The sequence below is a fragment of the Calliphora vicina genome, chromosome 2 (genome assembly GCF_958450345.1).
Source record: "Calliphora vicina chromosome 2, idCalVici1.1, whole genome shotgun sequence".
Taxonomy (NCBI): Eukaryota; Metazoa; Arthropoda; class Insecta; order Diptera; family Calliphoridae; genus Calliphora; species Calliphora vicina.
Genome location: NC_088781.1, coordinates 5463052 through 5477001, shown reverse-complemented (window position 1 = coordinate 5477001; position 13950 = coordinate 5463052). Strand labels below are relative to the sequence as shown.

Genomic DNA, 13950 nt, shown 5'->3' with positions numbered 1-13950 from the left:
TGGACAAGTTTTAACCTACTCTGAATCTGAGCTTCAAATTAATTAATTTTTCAAGTAGTTATACGGGAATACAAAATTAATATTGTTACGAAATTGTACTTGAATTCAAATGTAACGATTTTAACGGCTGATTTAAAAGTAGCAGAATGCTTTCAAATAGCAGTGCTGTAATAGCAAACTGTAACATATCTGTGTGCATTATTAACTTTGAAGCTTTCAGTTGACCATTGATCGTAAGTTGGCAACGCTGTTTGCTGCGACCGTATATTCGAATATTCAGTTAAAGAACATTGTAGAAAGTACACCACAGATGGCGTATGTATTAGAAAGCTCTAGACAGTTAAAAAGCAATCTAGAATGCAGATGGCAGTGTTATAAATAGTGGCAGAGGTTGCAGTCGTTAGTGAGTTTATTAGAGACGCTATTTGAATAAACATCAACTGAGTGCCTTAAAGTGTGCTGTATTTTTCCAGTGAATTCGTGAACATTATAAAGTGTGTCTGTATTTCTGCGAATTTATAAACGTGTATAAAGAACATTGAGTGACTATTTAATTCTGGTGTTGTACATTTTAAATAAATAAAGAGTTGTTACAATTTTCAAACTACTAAACGGTTTTTATTTGCAATCAAAAGTATCCGGTTTATTTAAAGGAAATAAACCAACGTTTTGAAAAGGTTAAAACGTAACAATATTATAGTAAGAATTGTGCTAAATTTCCCAATTATTGATAAATTCACCGAGATTTATTGTTGGGGGATAAGCTAGTTTCTATGCGCATTTCACTGGTTGCTTAGGCCAGAGCAATTAATTTTGTTTGATCTTAATTCACTAAAATGTTAATTCGGAATTAAAAAACTCATTTAATCTTTGAATTATAAAATTTTTGTTAATCCAAATCTAATACAAATTGAATTACTATACATATTTTTCTTCTTTCAATTTTGGTTTTAATAATTTACAAAATGAATATAAAATCGACTTAAGTCTATTTGTAATAGATTTGAATAGAAGAATAATTGAAACATTCAACATAAGTATTTTATTAATGGATCGATTATGGATGGCAACCGAACTTTCAGAATCAATTCTTTCGAACCTTTGGTCTGAATTCAATTCATTCTATTACATATAAATCTGACCAAAAAAACACGAGTCAGTAAAAAGGGTTAAAATCTTTTAATACCATCAAATGATCATTACATTAGTATTAATTTGTTTTGTCTTTTAGTTCTCATAAAGATCACTCATTCTATTATCTCATGTCAATTTAAATTTTAAACAAATTCTAACAAATTGTGCAAATTTATTTGCTTTTAAAAACACACTCACTTAATGCCACTTACTACAACATTAAACAAACAAAACGACTGGAAAAAAGTTGTTTGTAATAATTGAAATTATTAAGACCTCAGTGCTGCTGCTGTCGCTCTTGCAGGCGTTCCACGCCTGCTATTTTAGCATAATACCCCAACACACTGGCAGCAAAATATTGCGCCATTACTTTTCTTATATTTTACATAAAAGCTCTCTTTCTTCACTGGCTTCTAAGACCGGATGTGATTCATATTTTTTTTATATAAACTATAAACCAACCTCATCATGATGAAAGCAAAAAAAAAATCGAAAAAAATAAAAATCACATACAAAAATAATAATTTTGCATTCGCAGCGTATGTCATTCATTCATTCATTTATTTTATTGTACCATGGGTTGAACTCTTCCGCATGCTGTTTGTCGTTGGTTTTGTTGTTCGCGCCGTTAGTTAAAATATCAGACACACAAACTACGTTTAGTTCCCTATGTTACATCTTACATGGTTCAGTTTATTTTCTTACTTACAACTATAATTATTTTGAACTCAATAGAGAGCAAACAAAAAAAAGAGAGAGAACAACCGTTAAAACTACCCCCCGCATACATTTAACTATATACGGAGATTAAAATCTATTAGTGATTTGTTTATCGAAGTTTTCCTTAAATTCATTTAATAAAGAAAACAGGAGTTTCACAGGATTTATTCTTTTAAGGATTTCTGATATCCTCTACGTTTATATTTAACTGTTTTCTGATTAATAAAACAGCTGGTTTAAACTTTCTTTAAACCCAAAATAATCTTGATATTATATTTTTTTAATTGATTAGCCCGTAGTGATCTATGAAGTTTTTCACTTTTAAATTAAAATTCATATACATACAATAACTATTTCTTTGAAGTATAAACCACGACTTAATCCATTTGAAAGTCTGCCAACCTTTAGGTTTAAGCACAGTATTGAATTTCTTATTTATTATTTGAGATTTTGTGATTTTCCACTTTAAGACTCAAGTTGAAAATTACGTCGTAACCACATTATCACAGCAAGCATTATTAAGAATTTGTACTTGTGTTAACCACCACTGACTGCCACCACCAACCATCAGCACCACTACCATCCAATCCATCGTCTGTTATTACCATTTGCGAATTGCACTTTATATTGAGAAACCTCCCTCATTTGTTTGATTTAGTTTATTTATTTTTTACATTCATTTTGTGTTCTTGTTCTACTTCTACTACAACATTTTGTTGTTTGTTTTGTTGTATGCAATTTCCATGCGATTCCTTGTTCCAACCAAGTCCACAAGTATGTGCGTGTTAGCTTCTTTTAGTTTTTTTTTACTTACATATTTTGTTGTGGTTGTTGTTTTTATATGGTAGACGACCCGTATTAGAGTGTTATCTTTTCTCAATTGGTTTTGTGGTTTAGTTATTATTATGTACGTTACAACTAACGATAAAAAAAATCATTTGATATTTTCCGATTTTAATCTGAGAGAAATGTATAATTTTATTTCTTCTTAGCGATCCTGATGTTGACGGTTCCTAATTTCATGGAATGTTAACCATAGCGTAGAACTAGAGGCGTAACTGAGAGTAAAAATAAGTACTCTCTCCGAAATTGTATGGCTGACTTAGGTTTCTGTCAACGGACTTGTGTTTTTTGTCTCTCAGTAACGCTTATATGTATAATTTAATAAAAATTTTGTTTCATTCCCGGAAAGTAAATTTTTAATTGAATAAGTAGACTTCATAAACGTTTAAGTATAAAATTGGTTGTCCAACGAGAGTCTAATGGGACTTGGCAGATTCGTAGCTTTAATCGGAATAAAGTCAATGAAGTCTATCAATTTATTAATAGATTTTCGAATTCCGACTAAGTGAAATCTATAGCGATCTAATATTCTGTTTCGGATTAGGTCTAATAGCAGTATTCGGGCAAAATTTGGCTGCATACCGAATATTTTATATACAATAGAAAAATAAGGAATAAAGAAGTTTTGAATGTAATAAATAAATTTCAGAAACTTATATTTTATGGATAATGTCTAAGCTTCCAGAAAAAGCTTTTCTCTCAAGAGAAAATAAATAAGATTAATGGGGTTCAGAACATGAAGTGGATGCTGCAGAGCTACCAACATGAAACAAGCTGAAACATGCTCTGAAATTAATAGTGATTTTGAAAAGTTTCGGATTAAGCCGAATAAAGATTTTTTAACCGAATATTAGGTTCGATTTCGACCTAAAAAACTGTTTCAGTCAGACAGTTGTGTAAGTGACTGAATGTGAATGAAAATTTTAGTGTAGGTGACAAATATTCAGTTTATATTTATCCTGTCAATAGCAACATTATCTGTTTTGACAGATAGTAACAGATAATGCTTTTGATAGATAGTCAAACAGTTCCTAGAACCGAAAGCAATAAATTTAGTCATCGCAAACTCTTTGAATATTAAAGCTATAAGAAGATTTTCGACATGGATTATCTGAACAATATTTCCTGCTAGGTGTTGAGTTTAGCGATGAAGCAACTACGCTTTTTAGTATGTTGTAGCGGTATTCCCAATTCAATCATGGACCTCGTTTTCACCAGGAACTTATTTTAATTAATGCTTACATTGGGAGTTATATATTGAATACAGCAAGATAATTTGTTTCATCAGTTTGTAGTTTTGGATTTTAGCAAATATTAATCCGCCAATATTGGCCTCTTAAACTAGCAAATAAAAATAAAAGAATCGACGACTCAAATGCATCATTTGTGGATTAAACTATTGTAAAAGTAAAAAGTCCTCCCTAAAAGTTTACCTTGAGTTGATAGCAATAAAATCTTTTGGTGTAAAGAAATAATACAAAAATCGATATTGAATGAAGAAGAATATCCTAAAAAGTTTTTAAAAACGATTGAATATTTCTTCTTTTTTTATTTAATTTAGTCAGTAAAGTTCGGTTTGACTTCGGATTTCTAAAATTTAAAGCTTGGCAATTGTTTGTTTAAGGCTAAGATCTTTTTTATTATGTTGTAACATCTGTAACAGCAAATATAATATACTAATGGGCGGGAATTGATATTATGGGATCTTAATACATCTTCTATATATATAAAAATGAAATGGTCCATGTATGTAATTTCATCACGTGAGAACGGCTGGAGCGATTCGATTCGTAATTTTCGGGAGATGGTTTGTAAAGAAAAAAAATTCAAAAATTCCGGGTAAAACTCGCAATTTTTTTTAGTCCTGTCAACTTTAATTTAAAAAAGCTCCCTAAAGTATGCAGTACAAATTTAGATATTTTATCTGCAAATAAATAATAACAGGCAGGTGTATAACTTGATGAACTAACATTAGTAAATAGCTACCGGGCGAAGCCGGGGCGGTCAACTAGTTTAATATAAAAATAACATTTGGTCGTAAAGAATATTTATTCAAGAGGATGAAAGAGTTAAACTTGTTATTTTTCTTTTGTCACCAACTGTATACTTCATTAATTTTACCACTATAAATAAATGTTTTTTTTTGTCTCGTCGTTGCTGTAGTATTTTTTATTGCAATAATTTTCTTTTTTAATTTTAAAAGAAGTAAAAGATAAATTAAACCCCTTCTAGTTGAAAAATTGCGCAAAACTTACATGTTCAAAATTAAACTCGATAAAAAAAAACAGACAGGGGGAAAAAGGACTTACAGTTTTAATTCCTTTTTTTACGAATTCTTTGTCCTTTCTTTAAATGTATTCAAGTATTTTATTTGGTCTTTTTCAATTGCAATAAAAAAGTATGTCTTTGTTTTCTTATTCTGCTGTTGATAAGACCTAAATGAGATTAAAATCTTAAGCATTTTTATTGTTTTTTAAGTTTTGAAAAATTCTTCAGGCGTAGCACGTGTCAAGATAAATGAAAAGGGTTTGTTTGTGATGCGAGGGTACGTTTTTTCTTCTTCTGTTTGTCTGCTTTTAATGGCAATAGTTTGAGTTGAGAAAGGGTTTAGTGGTTTAGTTTAAAGTAGTTGTTGTTTTAAATGCAAATTATTTTAACACAATTTGTAAGTATTTTTTTTCCTTCAAATTTATAGAAATTCCATATGTTGTTGGCATAACACTATTTTTTTTTGCTATCGCCTTTTTTTGTTTAATCTTTAATCGAAAAATAAAGTGAAAGTTAGTTTTCTTGCTTCTTGGCATGCATGTCCTTATTGTTAGTCCTGTTAGTTTTGGTTCTGACCAACACTGTAGCTTGTTTTTGTTTAAATAAATTATATATATTAATTTGTTTACAATTTTACAAGGTTTATAAATATTTAATAATTGTAAACAAGGTTATTTTATGCGACCAGTAATAGAAAAAAATATTTGTCCAACTCACCATTGGTGTTGTATTGTTGTATCGATGTATGTTGTATAATTTTTTAATTTCATTGTTTTTGTTTTAAAAATATATTTTGCTTTACAACGGCACAACAATACAACAGATGTTATGAATTGAACAAGATTTCATATTGAAAAATTTTAAATTATCTGCCCTATATTAAAAACTAAAAAAAAAATGTTATAAAATCTTAATAGTGGAATTGAAATGAAACTAAATTCCAAAAAATTAAATTTAATAGACTAAATTTGAAGTTAATTCAGTGATATAGTTCTCTGTTATTGGAATAGTTTCCATTATATTTACTTTCGATTATGTTTATTTGGTTTCCAGAATAGGGAATATTAATTAAAATATTCGATTATATTTTTTTCTTTGCTTTTAGTTTTGAATAAAAATCAATAAGAATTAAAACTTTAAGGGTGCAGCTTTATTTTTTCGAAGTAAAATTCAATATTGCTTAATATTTGGGGTGGTTTATTCGTGGTTTTTCAACACAAACCCATATTAATGTCTTAAGTCATTTAAACATTTAACCACAACCAAATATTGTTGAATATTTGGCACAGAAGCAACAACATTTTACTTTGACCCTCTTATAATCAAAAAAATTCAATTCTATTTGACATAAAGCACACTTTTGAACAGTTTATAAGGTACAAAACATTTAAGCTTGTTTTTTTGCATTATTTTAAGGGTTCAATTAAACTAAGTTAAAATTTAACTTACCTTTATTTCTACCCTAATTGAACAATTAAATTCTAACAGCCGTATTCTTAGCAATATAAAAAAAAACCTCAGAACATGAATGTAAAAATTTAGCTTATAAGAAATTAAACACAAAAAAGTTAGAAGCTCGCTGTTTAGAGATTATTTTTGCTATAAATATAAAAAATTCGGTCCTAATAATTCGAATATAAAAAACTTCAAATTTGAATTATTTTTATTAGTACTTTAGTTGAGATTATATAGAGATCTCTAAATTATTATTTAAGATTAGCATCTTTAATATTACTTAACTTAAACCTTAAAAAACAATTAACAATAAAATCTACATAATCCTCTCTCAAGTACTACCATCTTCAATTTAAATTTGTGATTTTTCTTTTTTATAGTTTTATAATTTTTTTGTTAATTTGTAGTTTTGATAAAGTTTCACTTGGTGTTGTTATTTTGTTTAATGTTTATTTTGCTCATTACACATAATTTTTGGTATAGAAATTACAAGGTTGTTAACATTTAAATATCAAAAGTTTAAAAAAAATTAAAATTGTTAGGTTTTCACCTTTCTGTTTTCACACGTTGACCTGAAACAACACCCAACGAACAAACCAAGGTCTGTCTCCTCACTTGTGTTTTTCATTTGAAATAGATAATTGTTGTGGGCTCTTTTCATTACGGCTCATTAGATTAAATTTAACATTTATTTAGATCATGCTTGTGCCACCGCAGGCAGATTTATAGCATTTTGTCAGGGAATTATTTTTTATAACGTTCTTTTGCAAGTGTTTAGGTAGTTTGTTAGTTAGTTGAACATTTAAATTGCTATATTATTTGCTATCTTCAGTAGGCATTGAATTTTACTTTTATTTAATGAATAAATTAAAATGTTCAATTTGTCTTGGGGGAATTTTGAAGTCCTTAGCAGCTGTTTCTGAAAAAATAAGATTTAGAAAATAAATTGATTAATATCTTTTAAAAATTTTAATAAATTATTATGTAGGAATTCATATCAAATACCTTAGCAGTCATATTTGTAATCTCCGATTTCATTCAAATTCTTTTATTTAAATATAATTTAGTATTCATCGCTGAATTAATTCAAAACATAATTCATTCAACCTTTGACTCTAGAAACCATAGGTCTTAAATCGATTTTGACCTTGCGGAAATTCAAAATACGAGGTGTCGAATTGATAAATGAAAGAAAAAAAGTCCTGAATTATTATCCTGGTTCACAATACTCACCTGTTAACGCAAATTTTATACAAAGTTTGTTGGGAAGCATTATCCATCCATTTTAGATCTATGGTTTCTAGGGCAAAGTGGCCTATAATTTTTCCTAGAATGGTTTTCCACTACATATATTGACGAAATTTCTATAATTATTGATATATTGAAGAAATTGCTGTAACAATATTGATATATTGACGAAATTGCTCTAATAATATTGATATATTGACGAAATTGCTCTAATAATATTGATATATTGACGAAATTGCTCTAATAATATTGATATATTGACCAAATTTCTATAATTATTAATATATTGATGAAATTGCTGTAATAATATTGATATATTGACGAAATTGCTCTAATAATATTGATATATTGACGAAATTGCTATAATTATTAATATATTGATGAAATTGCTGTAATAATATTGATATATTGACGAAATTGCTCTAATAATATTGATATATTGACGAAATTGCTATAATTATTGATATATTGACGAAATTGCTCTAATAATATTGATATATTGACGAAATTGCTCTAATAATATTGATATATTGACGAAATTGCTCTAATAATATTGATATATTGACGAAATTGCTCTAATAATATTGATATATTGACGATATTGCTCTAATAATATTGATATATTGACGAAATTGCTGTAATAATATTGATATATTGACGAAATTGCTGTAATAATATTGATATATTGACGAAAGTGCTCTAATAATATTGATATATTGACGAAATTGCTGTAACAATATTGATATATTGGCGAAATTGCTCTAATAATATTGATATATTGACGAAATTGCTGTAATAATATTGATATATTGACGAAATTGCTGTAATAATATTGATATATTGACGAAATTTCTATAATTATTAATTTATTGATGAAATTGCTGTAACAATATTGATATATTGACGAAATTGCTCTAATAATATTGATATATTGACGAAATTGCTCTAATAATATTGATATATTGACAAAATTGCTGTAACAATATTGATATATTGACGAAATTGCTCTAATAATATTGATATATTGACGAAATTGCCCTAATAATATTGATATATTGATGAAGTTGTTATAATTGATATATTGACGAAATTGCTCTAATAATATTGATATATTGACGAAATTTCTATAATTATTAATTTATTGATGAAATTGGTGTAATAATATTGATATATTGACGAAATTGCTGTAATAATATTGATATATTGACGAAATTGCTATAAATTTTGATATATTGACGAAATTGCTGTAATAATATTGATATATTGACGAAATTGCTCTATTGATATATTGATATATTGACGAAATTGCTCTAATAATATTGATATATTGACGAAATTGCTGTAACAATATTGATTTATTGACGAAATTGCACTAATAATATTGATATATTGACGAAATTGCTGTAACAATATTGATATATTGACGAAATTGCTCTAATAATATTGATATATTGACGAAATTGCTCTAATAATATTGATATATTGACGAAATTGCTCTAATAATATTGATATATTGACGAAATTGTTCTAATAATATTGATATATTGACCAAATTTCTATAATTATTAATATATTGATGAAATTGCTGTAATAATATTGATATATTGACGAAATTGCTCTAATAATATTGATATATTGACGAAATTGCTATAATTATTAATATATTGATGAAATTGCTGTAATAATATTGATATATTGACGAAATTGCTCTAATAATATTGATATATTGACGAAATTGCTATAATTATTGATATATTGACGAAATTGCTCTAATAATATTGATATATTGACGAAATTGCTCTAATAATATTGATATATTGACGAAATTGCTCTAATAATATTGATATATTGACAAAATTGCTGTAACAATATTGATATATTGACGAAATTGCTCTAATAATATTGATATATTGACGAAATTGCCCTAATAATATTGATATATTGATGAAGTTGTTATAATTGATATATTGACGAAATTGCTCTAATAATATTGATATATTGACGAAATTTCTATAATTATTAATTTATTGATGAAATTGTTGTAATAATATTGATATATTGACGAAATTGCTGTAATAATATTGATATATTGACGAAATTGCTCTAATAATATTGATATATTGACGAAATTGCTGTAACAATATTGATTTATTGACGAAATTGCACTAATAATATTGATATATTGACGAAATTGCTGTAACAATATTGATATATTGACGAAATTGCTCTAATAATATTGATATATTGACGAAATTTCTATAATTATTAATATATTGCCGAAATTGCTGTAATAATATTGATATATTGACGAAATTGTCCTAATAATATTGATATATTGATGAAATTGTTATAATTGATATATTGACGAAATTATTCTAATAATATTGATATATTGAAGAAATGTCTATAATTATTAATATATTGACGAAATTGCTCTAATAATATTGATATATTGACGAAGTTTATTGATATTTTAGCAAAATTAACCTACTTTTTATACCGTCTATCAATTTTTCCATTTATTCAATACTTTTTAATCAATTTATCTTTGTTGTTGGATTTGTGCAGTCTAACTAACCAATGTATCCTGTTTAAATTATAAAATTTTATATAATCTTATTGTTGTCTACTCTACACCTTCTTATTTAAACTATCCAATATATTTTATCTCATTAACCGATTCGCTTCCTTGTTTGCTCTTTACATCTAAACTAAACTAAAAACTCTCATTTTAATAACTAAATGGCCACTAACAATGCAAAAAAAAAAATTAACAATTGCTTATTTTAAGAGTCAATTGTACAAGTACAAGTTTACAAGCACAAAGTAACCAACGAAGCATAACCAACTTAATTAAAATTATATGTATTTTCCCACCTTAAATAATGAAATTTACAAAAATCTTGGTAATAAAAGCAAAACACACTAAACAAAAGAAAGTTTCAAAATTAAAAGTTTTTTTTTCAAATTTAGTGCAACTTTTTAAAATCCAGTTTTCAATTTCTAAGACGACAATCAACTATTCTATTCTATAATTTCTTATTATTCATAAACAATTTAAATATTTCGACAGTGATTTTAATAAAATACTTTCTTTCTCTTTGCCAGAAATTCGCCATCAACAATTTCGTTTAAATATGTCGCGTGATTATGAATTGTACGGTGTGGCCCAAGATGATCCTCAACTTATAGCATTCCTGCGTGAAATACATATGCGCAAATATCCCATGCACTTTTTCAAAACATCCCCAGCAGCAGAAGATAATGGACTACCTGGTGGTGGCGGAGGATTAAATTCGTTAAATGGATTGGCAGCATCATCACATTTAAATTTAAGTGCACATCCCAATGAACTAACACCCAAAATGGCCTACTACGTGGCCAATGCAATGCACGGCAAAACGAATGGTGCTGTTATACAATCATTGACAGGCTCTCTGGGCCATCTTATGACTGCCCCCTGGCTATCGGAAACATTAAATTGGGCTGGCGTTATAGTCGAACCAGAACCCAGGCGATATTTTACTTTACGAAAACAAAATGCCTTACGACCACGCATGCAAGTAGTGCACGCGTGTGTTTCACCTAATCCCTATCCCAAAGAGGTAAGTCGCCAGAAATGTTTAATACATATTTCTTTTGTTTAATTAATTTTTAATTATTGTTTTGTATCGTTTTCTAGGTAACTATTCATAATGAAGAGTCTGAGGTGCGAATTAACAGTCTGCTCGATGAGGAGACATCGTGGTTCAATTCGCGTGTCAAATGTTTTCCGCTTTATACAATCATGCTAGCATCAAATCGTGTTGAATACGATCTTCTTAGTTTGGGTGTGCATGGTCATGAGTTGGAGGTAAGTAAAATAGAAAATGAAAACCACCACAGGCAGCACTAAACAAATGTTACAACATTTAAAAATAACTTTAATAATAAAGGGTGAACACAATAGAAATAAAACTAATTATGATGGCATTACAACACAAATTTACCTAATTTCATTTGTATTAAATCTTATGACAATGACAACAAAATATTTAATAATCATTTTCTTAGAATGTTCATTTTTTTTGCTATAAAGTTTTCAAGAGTTTTTCTTCTGAACCGAATTCTATTTTTATTGTTATTGAATTCAAATTGTAAACATTTTATCGAGTTCACCCTTTAGTTGTTATTATATATATTTTGTTGTTGTTGTGTGGTTTGTAAAATAATTGCATGCTCTTGCTGCTGAACAAAAATAAATTCCACAAACACACAACAAATGAAAGTGTTTTTAATGAGTTTGGTTTTTAAGTTTGAATTGGTATATAAAATATGTTGAAATATTTATTAAAATTTAAAAAAAAAATACAAAAATATACAACTAATTTGATTACAAACAACTATTTACAGATACTGCGAACTTTGCCTTTTGATAAAATAAAGATTGAAATAATTTCAATACATTTGTTGGAAAATCAAGAGGATGTTAGTAATTATGTTCAAACGATAACCAAGTTCCTACAGGGAAAATCCTATAAATTGCAAAAGAAATTTGGACGCAATTATTTCTATCAACGATTAACAACAACAACGGCAACTACGAATACAAATACAATGCCAACACGAACCCGAAAAAAAGATATTCTATTACTAAAGACGCCTTAAAAGCCTTCTTTTTTATATACAAACACCATAAATTATAATTAAACCACAAAATAGAAATTTAAAATATTCAAAACAACAAATTGCTTAAATTTTACGATTAAACAACGCAAAATTGTGTTGAACAAATTGATGTCCGAATAAAAAAATAAAAAAAACAATAAAAACAAACACGCATTACATTAAAACAAATTTACAATAAACCACAAAATTTATTTCTGGATTCATGTCTCATTATAAACAATCATTATTATTGTTCTTAATACCAGTTTCTGTAACTCAAATCTTTAAGTTTTGTGTGAAAATTTAACACAAGTTTTGTTATTGTAACAAAAACAAAACTTTTTGCGGAATTTCTTTGCATATCTTAGCTGCTTGAGTTGCAGAGTTAGCTGGGTATTAAAGTTTATTCACTATTATTGTATGCATACGACACACACACACACATTATTATTATCATTAATTAAATATGGAAAAATTTAAGAAAATTTCATAAAAAGCCTTTATTGTATAAATTAATTGTAATATTTACTGCTTAATTTAATTAATAACTATTTTATTATTATTATTTTTCGTATATATACAAAAATATAGTTTTAGTTTAGTTTATTTAATTAAATGATTTAATATTAAAATATTATTATTAATTATATAGAAACAACGATGCTTTATAGTAATATACATACATACATTACATACACACATACATACTTACATATTTATATGTAATTTATTATAATTAATTTAAATTATTGAATTTTGTTTTTCCCTTGTCCAAACATTTACGTCAATCATCACATCATAAATTAAACAATATATTAAAGTTATATACATATGTATGTATGTACTACTACATACAATACCTTATTAATATGATCTTCAAATATTCAGCTCCGTATTTAAAAACTCATTATTGTTACAACAAAAGAAAACTCACAACAAATCAAAGAAACAAAATGTTAATTGCTATAGTATATAAATATTTAAAAGTTTATTTATATTTAAATAAAATATACTACAAAAACAAAAGAAAACAAAAAACTAGCACTGATAATATATAACAACAAAACAAAAAAAACTAAATTTATCTTTTATTTTTCTGTTTTCCTGTTGATTTCAAATTTAATTTATAATAAAAAAGTATTTAAGTTAAGTAAAAAGTAGGCGGAATTTTTAAATACATTATATACAATTAAAGGATTTATTAAAATGTATGCAAACGACTTTAGAGGAGAACGTTTGATGTCTTATTTACCAAAAAGTGTTGTCTTTAAAATGTTGGCCACATTCTATTAAAATGTAAACAAAAAATATGTCCTTTTTCAACAGATCGAGTTTTTAAAATTCTCAAACTGCAATAAAATTTAGAAAAACGAATTGAAGTATCTCATGTTCTAAAACGAAACACCTTCATATTCTAAGAAAAGTAATGAAGAAAACAGAGAAATTTGTTGATTATATGTTTGTGGTTTTATTTTACAAAATGAGGCTCTAACATTTATACAATTTTCGGATGAGCATGTATGAACAAGTTATTAACCTTGGTTTTGTAATAAACATTTAAAATTCAATTTAGCAAAGCAATGGCCACATTTTATGAGAAATGAAAATGCCATTAATGATCATCAAGCACACATC

The 13950-nt window shown here is 26.9% G+C and overlaps 1 protein-coding gene across 1 annotated transcript in view; it reads left to right on the top strand.

Moving 5' to 3' along the window:
* S (Star) overlaps positions 1–13096 on the top strand; it is a 59441-nt gene extending 46345 nt beyond the window's left edge. The window contains exons 3-5 of the mRNA XM_065499444.1: positions 10777–11273; positions 11351–11521; positions 12061–13096. Of these exons, the coding sequence (XP_065355516.1) occupies positions 10777–11273; positions 11351–11521; positions 12061–12315 (923 nt within the window). The 3' untranslated portion in view covers positions 12316–13096. The remainder of the gene's footprint in view (positions 1–10776; positions 11274–11350; positions 11522–12060) is intronic.
* The last annotated feature ends 854 nt before the right edge of the window (positions 13097–13950 follow it).